Source organism: Alligator mississippiensis, chromosome 6, assembly GCF_030867095.1.
Source record: "Alligator mississippiensis isolate rAllMis1 chromosome 6, rAllMis1, whole genome shotgun sequence".
NCBI lineage: Eukaryota > Metazoa > Chordata > Crocodylia > Alligatoridae > Alligator > Alligator mississippiensis.
This window is the reverse complement of record NC_081829.1, coordinates 71412865-71428883: the sequence shown is the minus strand read 5'-3', so window position 1 is coordinate 71428883 and position 16019 is coordinate 71412865. Positions and strand designations below refer to the sequence as shown.

General features: G+C 43.4%; 1 protein-coding gene across 7 annotated transcripts in view; it reads left to right on the top strand.

Annotated features, from left to right (window-relative positions):
* Nucleotides 1-16019, top strand: part of BLNK (B cell linker) — a 174302-nt gene that overhangs the window by 134090 nt on the left and 24193 nt on the right. For all 7 annotated transcript variants that reach the window (XM_019484203.1, XM_019484202.1, XM_019484200.1 and 4 more), the window contains 8 exons: nt 1374-1543; nt 2208-2289; nt 2784-2864; nt 6700-6725; nt 7697-7722; nt 8773-8868; nt 12108-12150; nt 15797-15833. In XM_019484203.1, the coding sequence (XP_019339748.1) occupies nt 1374-1543; nt 2208-2289; nt 2784-2864; nt 6700-6725; nt 7697-7722; nt 8773-8868; nt 12108-12150; nt 15797-15833 (561 nt within the window). The remainder of the gene's footprint in view (nt 1-1373; nt 1544-2207; nt 2290-2783; nt 2865-6699; nt 6726-7696; nt 7723-8772; nt 8869-12107; nt 12151-15796; nt 15834-16019) is intronic.

Genomic DNA, 16019 nt, shown 5'->3' with positions numbered 1-16019 from the left:
CAACATTCTCACAAGCAAGGTAAAGAAGTACAGGTTGGATGAATGGACTGTAAGGTGGATAGAAATTAGCTGGCTCAGAGGGTAGTAGTCAATGACTCAATCTAGTTGGCAGCTAGTATCAAGTGAAGTGCCCTAGGGTTTGGTTCTGGGGCCAGATTTGTTCAATATTTTCATCAATGACCTAGAGGATGGGATACCATGCATCCACAGCAAGTTTGCAGATGACACCAAGCTGGGCCAAGTAGTCGAAAAGCTGGAGAGCAGAGCTAGGGTTCAGAATGACCTTGACAAATTGGGATTGGGCCAAAAGAAACCTCATGTGGTTCAATAAAGGCAAGTGAAAAGTCCTGCACTTAGGATGGAACAATCCCAGCGCTGATACATGCTGGGAATCAACTGACTAAACAGCAGTTATGCCGAAAAGGACTTGGAGGTTACAGTGGACAATAAGCTGAATATAAGCCAACAGTGCACCCTTGTTGTGAAGAGGGCTAATAGCATACTGGGCTGCATTAGTAGGAGCCTTGCCAGAAGAACAAGGGAAGTGATTATTTCTCTCTGTTGAGCATTGGTGAGGCCACATCTGGAGTACTGTGTCCAGTTTTGCCCCTTCCCCCTTCTCCCCACTACAGAAAGGAAGTGGAGAAATTGGAGAGTTCCGCAGAAGGCAACAAAAATGGTTAAGGGACTGGGGGCCATGACTTGTGAGGAGAGGCTGAGGAAAATGGACTTATATAGTCTGGAGAAGAGAAGACTGAGTGGGGATTTAATAGCAGCCTTCAACTACCTGTAGGGTGGTTCCAAAGAGGATAGAGCTAAACTGTTCTCAGTGGTGGCAGATAATAGAAAAGGAGCAATGGTCTCAAGCTGAAGCAAGAAAAGTTTAGGTTAGATATTAGGAAAAACTCTCACTTGGAGGGTAGTAAGGCACTAGAACAGGTTACCGAGAGAGGCTGTGGAGTCTCCATTATGGAGATTTTAAAGATCTAGGTAGACAAAGCCTTGGCTGAGATTATATATTTGGGGTGGTTCTGCTTTGAGCAGGGAGTTGGACTAGATGATTTCCTGAGGTCCGTTCCAACCCTGATTGTATATTACTCTAGGTTTCTATAATTCTAATTCATTCTGATGGTGCATGAGAGAACTTGGTCAGATTATGTCGGTCCATCTCACACATACTGTTGTGTACAAAAGTGTTTCAGTACATGATGACTATAGCACCTGGCATGTTCTGTTCAGTTCCAGTTATAAAATCTTATATGACGTATGCTCTAGCCAGAGTAAAAATGCTCAGTTTACACAAATATAAAAAAAAGACTTGTAACTATTGAGCAATTATGTACTAACCTTGTGATTTTCCCCTTCCTTTACAGACAATCGCACTAGCCTCCAGCCACCCCCACCCATAATCAAGCCTCTACCCAGCACACCAAGTCAGTCTTTATCTAAACCCAAGAAACCATCTAAACCAGCTGTGCCATCACCATCTGCTGCTCCAAAACCAAAAGTGCCACCTAAGCGAAATGAGCGTGTCGATGATGAGGTAAGTCATGGATCCACACATCTTTACAGCACAAATGAATGGCAGCCCCAGGAATATATCACAAACTAGTTTGTCCACAAGTTTAATATGCTACCCTTTCCCACCTGCCTGCTATGGTTTAAATCATTAGAGAATTACTTGCTAGTCTCACAGTAGTTCCATAGGCAACATTTATCCACATCATCTGTAGAGCCCTTTCACCCATTTAATATTTGCTCCTCACCCATGATGATATACTGCTGATAGCCACGGGAAATTTTGAGCACTGAGATGGGCTTACAGAGTACTGAAAGACTAAGGGTGACATTTGATTCCATCTATTAGGTATCCAAGTGGACTTAGGCACCTAAGTGCAATTCTATTCCACCATGTTCAAGTCCTGACAAGTCATTAATCCATTTTCTTTTATAAAAAGCCATCACCTTACTCTTACGATGAAGTCATAAAAAAGCAGTGAAGAGGAGGAGGACCCACTTAGAGACATTTCCTATTTGGTACAAGAACACAGGTCCCTAGCAAAAGTCCAGCCTTAAAAATTCACGTAGAGAGTATAAATGTTAGGCATGCATCTAGTCCATTGCTGCCAAGGCAAGATTTTGCTCTCTGTAGTGTATCCAAGATAATACACACCTAGCTGATAAAGCTTTTTCTGTATTACTCACAGGATGATTATGTTGTGCCTGTAGACGATGAAGATGATAACTATATTGAACCTACAGAAAGTAGCAGTTCACCATCTCCAAAACGTGAGTTTTAATCATTTCAGCTGATGATTGGATGATGCTACTTTCTTTTCCCAAAGCTATTCAAAAGCTCTGCACCCTTCCAGTTGAGAATCTTGTGGTTTGAGGTGCCTCTTCTCAACCAAAACAATGCTGTATTAAAATTCTCCACCCACTGGAGTATACCATAAAGACAAAAAGCTGGTTAAGTTTTTAGTTAATAGGAACTTGGGAATTCATTTTATTTTATCTTGATTGCACATATGGCAAGCTGGAAACTGAAATCACAGTCTTCTGTGAAAAGTGAACTGAGCACAACTTTTCACAAGGTTGACAGTCTTGGACCTTTTCAGCAAAGTGGGAGCACTGTGAATAAGGTTAATCTCATGAATCAAAGGCTCTTTTTCTGCTGCTAGTCACTTTTTCAACACTTCAGAGAATTTGGAACTAGAACTCAGACCTTCCAGTTGCTTTCATTTCATAAACATAACATTGATACATTTATCTCTTTTTTCAAGCTCCTGTGAACAGATATATGAAGTCAACAACAAAACCAGTTCCTATCCCTGCAAAGCCCTCTCCTGCTTCTGCCATTCAAGGTATGAAGAGTTTATATTAGTATAAGAGGAGCCTCTTTAATGCACCCTGGGCATGTCTACATGAGATGTTACTGCACAGTGGTTAATGTGCATTTATTTATTACTTGTATAAACAAGCACTAAATAAACACAGTAACCAGAGTTAGTGTACAGTAGCACTGGCAAACGCCTTTTAAGTGATGCTACTGTACAGTAACCTAATACTACTGCACAGCAGCATATCAGCACAGCACAACACTACCATGCAGTAGTATCAGGCAGTCAGCAACTCATATGGATGCCAGGGATCATAGCTATTTGGCTGGGAAGAAAGATAATCCATGTGAAATGAGTTATTCATAGACCTTAGGGTCAGAAAGGACCTCAGCAGATCATCAAGTCTGACCCCTTGCCCTGGGCAGGAAAGAGCACTGGGGTGCTCCCCAGCCAGATGACCCCAGTCAGGTGCTTGTCCAGTCTCCTCTTAAAGATCCCCAGGGTAGGGGAGAGCACCACCTCCCTTGGAAGCCCATTCCAGATTCTGGCAACCCTCATGGTAAAGAAGTTCTTCCTAATGTCTAACCTGACTCTGCTCTCTGTCAGTTTGTGGCCGTTATTTCTAGTTACTACAAGGGGTGCCCTAGTAAACAGAGCATCTCCTATCCCTTGCTGTCTCCCTCCCACCCCACCCCACCTCCAACCCCAATAAATTTGTAGACGGCCACAAGATCACATCTCAGCCATCTCTTGCAGAGGCTGAAGAGATTCAGGTCCCTCAATCTCTCCTCATAGGGCCTTACCTGTAGGCTGCTAACCATGAGTAGCCCTCCTCTGAACCCTCTCAAGGTTATCCATACCCCTCTTGAAGTACATCCCTTTTGAAGTACAGGCACATTGGCAATGCATAGGGGGGTATATGGGTGCATGTGAACCCTGAGATTGGTGATGCTTGTCAGGGAGTGCACCACCAATGCTGCTGGCAGTGCCTGTAGGCGGTCACCACCACCCCGCCTCCACTCCCCAATGCCAACATTACTGCGACCGCTTGCAAAAACTCCCTGCCGCCATGCCCCTGCTGCAGCCACTGCCACTTGCGGGTGGTCGCCATGCCCCCCCAGCCTCTGGGGGCACACATCATTCATATACAGACATATTAACGATGTCTGTTGATTCAGACATATTAAAGATGTCTGAAGCAACTCAAATCTTACCTCATCCCTGGAACCAACTAAATAGCTGATATTTATTTTATCTGCTGACAATTTCTTGGTAAGCATCTGGGAATCTTGCTCTCCATCTATAACAACAGAATATCTGAGAGGCTGCTATTCTCTCCAGTGGCAGCTGCTATTCAGAGAATGGCCCATAGTCCCCAGTTCATGTCATTACCTCACTTTCAGCCTCAAGTTACAGATGGATAGCACTTTACTTAGTTGGCCCAAGTCACAGAAATCCTGCCCAACTGAGAACAACTGGTGCTTGAATTTCAAAGTGCCCAGCAGTGGAATTTGCAGTCATGGAGCATCCAAGGTCCTACCTACATCCCCAGTTCTTGTGCACATTGTGGTTTTCAATACCACATGCAATTCTGATTAAAAAATCTCCACGGTGATTTCTTACTCCTGCTGTTAGAGAAAGACTACTAAATTTGTCCAGCAAAAGGTTTACTGAGTCACAACAGGTTGCCCTGTTGCCCACTAAAAGATGGCTTGGCGTCACACCAGGTTAGGAAGGGAATGCTGAACTGGACATAATGATGAAAAGCAAGGAGATTTATTGCAGATAGGAAGCAATAAGCATGTGGAAGGAGAACCATGAACCCATTATGTAAATATCAGAGGCTTCTGTGGGGACCTAACATGGATCAGGTGACTTGTAGGTCTATGAATACACATTTCTTTTGCATGCTTATCAACACTGACCCTGATGGTTCTGAACCTCTTGTGACTGTCTTATTACTACAAAATGAAATCATACTTTATCAACATTTTTATGTATTCTCCACATTCTGCTAAAAAAAACCCTATAATTAACCCAAAACCATTTACCAGCTATTTTATTTCACAGCTTTTCTCATTGATCACTTCTATACACAGAGTAAATTATGTTAATTGTACTTGACATATTCATAACAAAATTATGATACATAGGTATGTCATAGGTATTTCAGATACTGTAGCTTCCTGCTCAATAAATGCATTGCAAGAATTACTAAAGCTGGAATTACCCACTTGCCCTGAATTTGGGATTGTGGTTTTTTTTAGGTTTTTTTTGTTGGTTTGCTTGGCTTTGGTTTTGCATTTTTGTTTTTATGTTTTACTTTCTTTTAAGGCAGAATATAGAATGCAAAAGGACCTACATCCCAAACAATTACCAAACTAAAAAAATCACTAATCCCATTTTACTACAGAAATAAAGCAACCAATCATCCTGGATTTGAGGACTGCATTGCAGCATCCCCAAAGAGTTCCTGAAATGAGAGACTCATCCCAGTTTGACAGCTCCTAACAAACATTCCCAAATGCCCCATCCAAACACCAGTCTGCTCCATGGGGGCACCTTACCTCTACTGAGAGCTAATTAGTTCTAATAGAAAAAGTATAACCATGTTTCACAATGCTTTGCCTCAGCAATTCAGCTCACCTGCACTGCCTCATTAAGGTGGCTACATTATGGTTCCAGCTAGATTACTTCCAGTTCCAGATATCTGTTGCTACGCTCAAATCTGTGGAGCATCTGGGACCATGTCCTAGACTTTGGTCACTTTATCTAGAAACTAAAATGCATTTTTAAAATACTGAAACAAGATTAAGTCTTAATCAGATTATAAGGATTCTGATGGTTTAGATTATTATGAGTGCAAGTACTGCTCTATAAAAAGATATTAGTTTGGAAAGAGAAAATAAAAGCAGAAAGAAAACAGAAAAGCAGACTCATATTTTCTTTTGTAAAATCAAATATAATTACTTAATCACCTTTAGCTGGATAGTACTGAGTTTTGCTTCCTAGTCATGTTAATAACCGTTTAAAATGTACACTTCACAAAATAGTTAATTCTTAAAAAGTACTGTGTAATTTCATTAGTAATTTGATTACATTCCAACCCATGGACAACAAAGTTATCTCAGTGACTTTCAGTTTTATCACAGGCTTTTCAAACATCTTTAAACAACCAGCCAGCCTTATATTTTTCTACAAATCAGTTACCACACAAGTAATTCTTGACAGATTTTAATATTACTAAAAAAAACCCAAAACAAACAAACAGCTCCCCCTAGTGGGTGTTTGAGCAATGTTCAGCAAAGAACTTGTAGCATTAATATGATAAAAACATAGCTCATCTACAATTGAAGAAACTGGACTTAGATTGGGGCAATAATTATTTTAGTGTTTGCTCTCTAACTTCCCTAACTACAGTATTTGAGGATTTTGGTGATGAAAAGAACACTTGTATTCAAAGTAGTTCCCAGTTCTTGTACAGGTGCTTAAGACTGGAAAAGATAAAAATTAAATTGGATGATATAGTGCTTGTAATTGCTTCCTGCTGGTATGGACTTTTTATCCTTTTTGTCAGCACTTCCTGTAATTTTTCTAATGTTTAGATTTAAAAGGAACAAATATGACTCTCTGAGGAGTAAATTACAGCTCATTGTGACTGAGAAAGGTAGATTCAGTCACTAAGTGAAAATAATTCCATTTCCTTGAATCACTACTACATACAGGAATCTTATTTTCTCTTTAAAAGCAGAAGCAACTTTAATGTGTATTCCTATCTGCATTCCTGTTAAAAAAAAAACAAAAACCAAACAACTGCAATCCCCTTTTGCTAACTACCTAATTTTTTTTTTTCCTTCAGAAGTCTATGAAATCCCTGAAGAGGAGGTAAGGTCTTAATGAGGGTGGAAATAAGCCTGTGCTACTAATACTGGTTCCCCATTCCCTTGGCAACTTCATGGTTCTGGCTCCCTCCACAAAAGAGCAGGAAACTTATTTTATTCACCCAGATTTTCTAGATGGTGTGAGGTTCCCAGCCCTGTGTAAAGGGATCTATCTTAGAGGTATAACTTGAAGTATAGGAGCCTTGGTGGCGCAGGAAGGGGGGCAAGTGCTTACCTCTCTATGCCAGGGCTGTTGTAGTTGTGGTGGCAGTGCAGGCTGCTGCCACCTCAGCACAAGTTCCCCAAATAAGGCGTGTGGCAGCAGCAGGAGTTCACTGGGGCTCCTATTCTGGCAGCTGAGGTTAGCACCCTGTTGCCCCCGCCCCCTCCACATGTCACATTATGCTACAGATCTAGCCTGAAGGTTTGGACAGTTGTAACAACTGCATCCCTGTCAAAGGATGCTGGTACAAATTGGTACAATGCAACTGTTATATCTGCATGATTTTGTAGCAATACAAGGGTAGCAAAACCAGTCCAGCTTAGGGCGATTTCACTTGTACTGCTACAGTATCATGTAGATGCAACAGTCAGTTACAGAATAGCAGCTGCTCCTAAACAAGTCTCCTTCCCCCTTCTAAGTGGTTAAAAAGTGTTTATCCAAGCCCTGAGAAGCATGGGCCTAAAGGAGTATTTTCTAGATGTGATGTTGCCACAAAAGAAACACTGACAGTGATTTCCTCCCCATATCACAGCACTGGCATTTGGATGAGCCCTGTGCTTTAGGCTACATGGTTTACCACTGATTAATTTATCACTATTCCATTTTCAGCACAATGCCAGGCAAAGTTTTACTAGAAAACTGTGCCCCACCAAATAAATAAAATACCACAATGACAAATTAAAACAATTGTATAATATAAATGCCTACAAATAGACATAACCAAGTAATTAACAGTGCCTTTTCTCTTAAAGGAAAAGCCATCACCACCAATGAACAGGTAATCCATTATTATGAAATTCTGGGTATGCTTTAATGTTCCTTAGATCTTGTCAAGAAGTATATTTTGATAGCCTGTGGTTTTTATTCACTTAATATCTAGCTTTAAATATCTCACTAGAAGAGCTACAAAACATTACAAGCTATGTTTTGTAATTTTGACAGCTAGAACACACAAACTACACACTAAGAAATACAGTGCAAGTCACTTCAGGTGGCTAGGGGCAAGGCAGGCAGCTGTTTAAACTGTGCAAATGGCATGAGTCATTGGCCAAATACTATGGATTGGTATATTCAAGGCATTGCTTAAAATGAATTAAAGGCATCTGTGAAGATTTGTGGGTGATATTTTTAGTGGACCAAATGCATGTTTGGGAGAGACTTAGACAAACTTCCAGGTACCACAATACCCTTCATCAGGTCTCTGGGAAGCAGTAAAACTCCATATGTAAATGAAAGGAGGATACAAGAGAAATTATTAGGTAAACAACAGACAGAGATGCAATGAAACCTGATAAGTGGAAGAACAACAATTCAGGAGGGTCAGTATCACCTGTGAGGCACAGTGTCCGATATGTTGTTCTAGAATACCGTCTGCTCAGCCTGTTCATACCTGTTAGCACCTAATTTAGGCTGGTTGCATTGTTGTTCAGAGTTCTGGCAGAAGCAATTAATCCAGCAGCTGCTTGAATTTTGGCAGCTACTAAAGGCAGGTAACACCTTGTCTTTTATACCAAGTAGGCTGGTGCACACTACAAAAGTTTGCTGACAGAACATAATGCCTGTATTCTATACTCAAAGTTTCCCAGCAGTAACCCAAATCTCCCTTCTACCAGCAAGGTTATGTCCAAATGGAGCAGGACTTATGCTGGTGATGGGCTTGTAGGATTAGTCATCCACCAGACATGCCAGCTCATTTCTCTATTGTCCAATAACCCCACCCTAATCAGTTTAGACTGTACCTCCAAGTTTTTTTCTAGATTTTCAGGGAATTTCGCATTTTTATTCTATACTGTGTGTATACCTGTTTTAACTTGTGTTTTCTTACTAGGGTCACTAAACCACTCCCTTCCAAGCCTTCTTCAAATGCAAAACATCCTCATACCCACAGCATAGCTAAGGAGCCTCCTCAATTGGACACTTCCAGGTTAGTCAAACAGAGTTCATGTCTGCTCATCTGCATAAGAAATTCTAGCAAAAACAAAATCATCTCCTTACAAAAGCATGCCTAACAACCACAAGGCCTTCAAACAAGGAATGATTGACTGGTCATCATTGGATGATGGTGTCACTTTGGACATAGTCTTTCTAGACTTTAAGAAGGCCTTTGACACTGTCTCTCACCCCAACCTCATCAATAAAAAATTGGCTGACAGGGCACACCCAGAGAGTAGTGATGGACAGGTTGTACTCAACCTGGCGAGATGTGAGCAGTGGGGTACCCCAGGGCTCAGTCCTCAGGCCCACGCTGTTTAACATCTTCATCAGCGACTTGGACAAGGGGGTGGAAAGCACACCGTCCAAGTCTGCTGATGACACTAAGATGTGGGGCAAGGTGGACACACTTGAAAGGAGAGAGAGGCTGCAACTAGATTTAGACAGACTACAAAAGTGGGCAGACGAGACTAGGATGAGGTTCATCGTAGATAAATGCAGGGTGCTGCACCTTGGCAGAAGGAATCCACAGCATACATACAGGCTGGGGAGTTCCCCTCTTGAAAGCACAGAGGCAGAAAGAGATCTTGGAGTCATTATTGACTCCAAGATGAACACGAGCCGCCAATGCCAGACCGCAGCCAGCAAGGCCAGCCATACCTTGTCATGCATCCAAAGGTGCATCTCAAGCCGGTCCAGAGAGATGATACTCCCCCTCTATGTGACTTTGGTCAGGCTGCAGTTGGAGTACTGTGTCCAGTACTGGGCACCGCACTTCAAAAGGGATGTGGCCAGCCTGGAGAGGGTTCAGAGGAGGGCCACCCACTTGGTAAGAGGGCAGCAGGACAGGGCCTATGAGGAGAGACTGAAGCACCTGAACCTGTTCAGCCTCAGCAGGAGGAGGCTGAGGGGGGACCTGGTGGCTGCCTACAAACTCATCAAGGGGGATCAACAGCAAATAGGCAGAACTCTTTTCCCCCAAGCACCACCTGGGGTGATGAGGAACAATGGTCATAAGCTGATGGAGAATAGGTTTAGGTTGGAGATCAGAGGCAATATTTTACAGTTAGGGTGGCCAAAATCTGGAACCAACTTCGCAGGGAAGTGGTCCTCACCCCTACCTTGGGCATATTCAAGAAGAGGTTGGATGATCACCTGTCTGGGGTCTTGTGAACCCAGCATTCATTCCTACCTGTGGCAGGGGGTCAGGCTAGATGATCTGTTCAGGTCCCTCCTGACCCTAGCTACTGTGAAACATATGTGCAAATGCCCTACACATGGGTGGGATGAGTTAAGAATTAAAGGTGCAGGCAGACATGACAATTTTTACCTGATCTGGCCACAAAAAGCAGATTATAGCTGTGACTAAACACAAGTGCACAGCTGCAAACAACTTAAAAAATGGCCAGCTGGGTGAAAATCTGACCCTCATTGCATGAGGTATCAGATAAAAATGTTACAAAATGTATCTGTTCTCTAACTTGTTTCTGCCATGCTTCCAGCCTGTTGCAGTTTTCAGAATGGGAGGGGAGAAAGGGAGCCGAGGGAGTTCAGTCCACAGTTTTTTCAGTCCCCCCCCCCACCCCCCGGAGGGTGGGGCAGGTATATTGGAGGCTCCCCCCCCCGCAAGGTGCAGGTGGTCTAATTCACCCACCCCACCCTTCAGCACCAGCTGGGGAGCCCCAAGAATGAGCTTCCTCCCATTCTGAAAACAGCCAGCACTGGCAGAGCACCTCAGCCATTGCCATGGGAACCTGGCTCCAGGCTCCCGGCCCCAGCTAGATTCCCCTCCCCACTGGAACCAACAGTGAACTTCTGTTTGGTCTGGGGTAACCTTGTAAATCGGGGGACAGTGATCCAATTCATTGATTTGGATCACTGTCCCAATTCAACATGGCCAAATCTGAATCTGAAGATTCAATGCTGATTTGGAGAATCAGCAATTCGGCCATAGACATGTCTTTAAATGTTTTTTCTACATACCTTGAGGTAGTAGGCGTGGCTTGTGAGCACTGAGATGGTAGGGCGGATGGAGCATCCCACAGGAGAGCAGGTCCCCCTGCATGCTTGGCAGCAGACCCAGAAGTGGACCAGAAGTACTTCTGGTCCACTTCTGAGTACGCCACCAAGCGTGCTGGGCACCCCCACCATGCCCTCCTGGCTCAGCAATTAGCCACGGGGCGACCCCAGGTGACCCCCCAGACCCAGGAGGCACCATTTGCCAAGCCAGAGGGCGAGAGGAGGGTCCCCCACCCGCCCCACAGCAGACCTGGAAGTGGACCAGAAGTGCTTCTGAATTGGGCAGTATTTCCATCAAATCAAATCAGTGAGTGAAGCTTTGCACAGCCCTACTGTCTGCACCCTAAGTTTCCTACTTATCTCTCAATTTCCTTACTTTGGTGAGCTGCTGGAGACAGGAATCTTTCTTGAATAGGTTTTAGATGTTTAACATGACCTCTAGCAGAAAGGTGGAGTGGTTGATCCCTGTCAACATACCTGATGGGAAGAGGGAGGGATCAAGACACCTATTATTCAAAACCAAAACAACAAATTCATTCTGAAAAGCAATTTGAGAAAAAAAGTGTAGGGGCAGCTCTGCCTCCCTTTCACCAAGGCTTGGAGTGTAATTTTAAGTATAGTTAAGGCAGCACTGTAAGACCCAAAGCCCAGCGAGAACCGCTGCAAGCCAGAACCAAGTTCCCCAAGAGATTTTTTTTGCCTCAGCAAGCTTTTAGGTTGAGGGATGACAAAAGAGCTGATTGGGCGTGGTGAAGCCATAAATACATATCAGGAATTCATACAACCCATGGATCAGGTGCACAGGAGCTAAATATGTGGATGTGAGCTTCTCCTCTATGTTCCCAAAAGCACAGGAAGAGGCCAGGAGAAGGCAAAGATATAGTCTCATTCCCACATGCTGCCACGCAGAAAAGGCCATATGAACCAGAAACAGCAGGCTGCTGTTTCTGAAGGGACTATGCAGAGCTGGACCTGAGTAGTCCTGAAATTGTGAGTTTCACATAGTTGATAGCTCTGGACAATAAATTAAAGACATAATTCAAACCTACACAAACTGCAGCACCATACACATAGTTATGGGTTAACAGCTTATTTGCTAAAGACTTTCTATGCAGCTTGAAACTGAAAAGAACGTACACACTAGGGCAAAGTAATTTGAAACTAAATCAGTAAAAAATGTATACAATTTAAATTGTATTCTGTATTTTCCAGACCTGTAGTGCCTGTTCCCAGAAATCGTCATCAGCAAAAAGCAGTGAGTAGCTACCATGTCATTTAAAATTGTAAATGAGATACAACAATCTCCATGCTGCATAGGCAAATATTATTATCTGTATTAGAAACATTAAAGAAATAGACAGATAGAGAATTTTAAATCTAAATGGATCCAAAGCATCAGCTGTCTACTGGCTCATCTACTATTGTAAGTTAATTAAAACTCCAAGCATGTCCCTTTAGTTCAAAATAGCAAAATAATGTTTTACATGTCACAGTGCTCAAAATAAATAATTTATCTATAAATATATGATGCAGAAGCTTTTATTCACATGCATGCCCCTTCTGTCTCTTTGGAGATGTTTTATGCAATTCAATGGATCTATTACAGTGAGAAAGAATGAATCCCATTTCTGTATTTGCTGCCCATTATGGCCTCTCTCACCTATCAGAAGCTCCATGAAATTATCAATCTTCCAGTAAAGACTTTTGTACTGGAAAATCCCTATACTAGCATTAATTTTCAAAAGTGGCTAGTAAGTTTGCCAAACTCAGAGCACTTTCTGAAAATCTATTTTAAAGGAATGTCAGATTGTGCACCCAAAATAATTCATCTCTCTTGAAAGTTAGGCTTATAGTTTTATTTCCAACCTTGTTCAAGGTTTTGAATATTTTTGCAATTTTGAATTTTCTAAATGCACCAGAATTAGTCAATATGAGAATCTGAGCAGTAATTATACACACTTTCCTTTCTCCTTTCCCAGATATAGGATCCAGTAACAAAATTTAGTTCCTTATCCTAAAGGTACTTTTGCATGGTGCCAAGACTTCTGAAAAGATTCTTTTTGAAAATCCTGATGTAGCCTTTACATGGAGAGCTTCTTTTCCAATAGTTTTTGCATTCTAACGACCATGCAAAGACCATCATCAAAGCTCCAACAAAGAGAGAAACAGAGAGGCAATGAGTGAGAACTTAAAACAGGGCAGCAGGGGACAGAATTATTTATCTGCCAGTTCTGCTGCTGATTCTTTGTTTCAGAAATAATGCAACTGGGGAAACTACTTGAAGCATTTCTGAAAGAACAGGTGTCTGTTGGAAAATAGCGTTTCACCTAAACCAGGGCTGTCTAGTGGCTGGAGCTTTGTGTTGGACAAGCTGCACTCACTACACCATGCCAGTACCACCTTCCCCGCCCCGCACTGTCCATGCAGGTGGTTGTTCAGGGAAAACGGAAGTAACATCTCTTCTGTCAGTGGATATATATTCTGCCTGAAGTTAGACAGGGAATGTTTAACTGCCTGGCAATCAGGCTGGCAAGGGGCTAATGCTGACACTTGGACTAGGGACAGAAGTTGCACATAAACTGGTTTAAATGATCAGAAACTGGTTTAAACCTGTAACAGAATAAAAGTTCAGTGCATATAAACCAGTTTCAAAATGGCTGAAACTCATTTAAGATAAACCTGATTGACTGTAGTATCAGACTTAACCAATTTGGGTCAAACCAGTTCGTGAAACTTCTGTTCCAGACCCCTTCCTGGTTCAAGTTAAATCAGAGTCCCCCAGCATCCTAGCATTTTTCAGCCCTGGGATAGGCTGTGCTGTCTGCTCCAGAGAGCAGGGCTGGCCCCACCCCTGTGCTCCCAGCTGGAGCAGTGAGGGCTGGCTCACTGCACCTCACTTGCCCTCTCCCTGGCAAACCCCAGCTGGGGTCTGAGGCTGGGGGGGGGGCATTAAATCTCCCTTCCCCCAAGTACAGGGCTGTCCTGCCCTGCTAAACTTACTGCTGCTTGCAACTGTGGACTATAAATCCTGGAGGCACCTGGAAGCAGGAAGAGAAAGTGAGGAGCAACCCTACAGAGTCCTGCTGCTGTGACTGTGGACTGCAAATCCTAGGGACCTTGGGGGAAGCAGGAAGAGGAAGCAAACACACACTCTGGCTATGTGCCAGAGAGTCATGCTCTATCTAGCAGTTTAGACTAATCTGCAAAGACTGAATTAATTCAGCCTAAGGCTTTTTGACTGTCTGCACTTAGCCTTAGTGGCAAGCATCCAATGCATTCCATATGGAATCCAACTCCCTTACAGGCCAGAACTAGAAATGAACTAAGGAAAGGGCAGGCATTATAGAAGCTGGGGAACTGGGCTGGAGCTTCTGTTTTCTTGCCATACCAGACAGTGCCATCCCTACAGCCCTTTAAGCATCATGAAGGGTAGGTAGTAGAGTCTCAGTAATAGGCTAGGGACATGCTATGGCAGGGACAATATAGCAATCCTATAGCAGTCCTCCAGTAGATGGCTATAATTAACAGTGACTTGCAGTGTCCGAGTTATTGCCAGATTATTCCCTTAATTCATCTGGGAACTAAATTGTAGCCAAATTAAAGATCATACTTTTCATCTTCCCATGTATTCAGGACACCTAGATGATCATTTATTCATCATTGATACGTCTTGGAGCAGATTGCTACCACGAGTGCCCAAGGAGGTTGAGACTAAGGATTCAATCCACCTTTAATTTAACAGCATGTCCACCTAAAACAGAGAGGAAAAGAGGAGAGGAATCCCCTTCCAAGTGCTAACGTTTGCAGCTGCATCTCAGAACCAAAGCCCTAGTTTTTTTAATTAATTTCAGAGTTATCCAACTGGCAGCCCACGAGTCACATGAAGCTCACAAAGGTTCGGGCTCTTGCCTAGCCACTGCTCCCTCCCATTGCTGTGGCTGCAATAGTAGTTGGACTCTCCAGGCTCCCCGCTCCCTCCTCCAGCAGCTGCTTCCTACCTTTGCCCCAGGGCAGTGCAGCAGCAGAGGGGCAGCTGAGGGTGAGTTTGGGTCTGTGGCCAGGAGGGTAGGGGTGTAAGTCAGGCCCACGTGGTGCAGCAGGGAAGGTGGGGGAGCATCTGCATGGCACACCTGGTGCAGCCCACATGGCCCTTGGGGACTGAATCTAATGCAGAATTTCTTGTTTCCTGCTTTAGAGTGCCACATGATCTAAAGCATCCTGCTGCTCAATGTAGATGTGGGCTGCCCATTGTGGGCTTGAAGCTCCCAACCTGCTGCCCTGACCCCAGGGGTCCCATGCTGGCTGCACCACTATGGCAAGGTGCTGCCTGCTCAGCAGCAGCAGCAGCAGCGACATTAAGTTGTTCCTCGTGCTGTTGCTACGTGGGTAGGGGGCATGCCCCCACCATGGGGCTCCCAAGAGAAACACAGCAGGGTAGGGAGTCCTGATCCCTCTGTATCTACCCCCTGTTCCACTCCATTTGACTCTGGTCTGGCCGTGCCACTGCCAATGGTGGCAGTGGTGGTGGGAGAGGCAGAAGGTGAGGCAAGGGGAGAAGGCAGGCATATGCCTCACCTTTCCATTTTGAAAAAGATGGTCACCCTAGTGTAGGACCACTTCACTGCAGAGTACATGGAGCTCTAGGTCCAGTGTTTAAATACTAGGGTGTAAAAAGTTAATTACTTATTAAACAATTTCAAATATCTGAATGAGATGCAGGAAGAACTATAGAGTATTATTATCTGCAAACAGTACCTACCTACATACTGGGACCTTGGTACAATATGTCCATCCTGTTACTCATCTAGAATATCTTAGAACTCTTGCTTTACATATTTATCTTTTTTTTCCCCCCCAACTACTGCTTTGAAAGTCATTTGACGTTTATATTTCAATTTCAGGAGCGTGACAGGTACGACGCACATGATAATGATGAAAGTAAGTATTTCCTACTGAAGACAATGATCAGTATACAATTTGTGACCTTAAAAAAGCACTGGTATCTTTCTGTAAATTTTAACTGCAACCATCAGTGTTAAAGGAAGTTTGATAAAGTTATTTCTCAGTTCACTAATGTGAAAACAAGTCAGGAAACAGCTTTCTGAGGGGAAACTGTATTTTTAT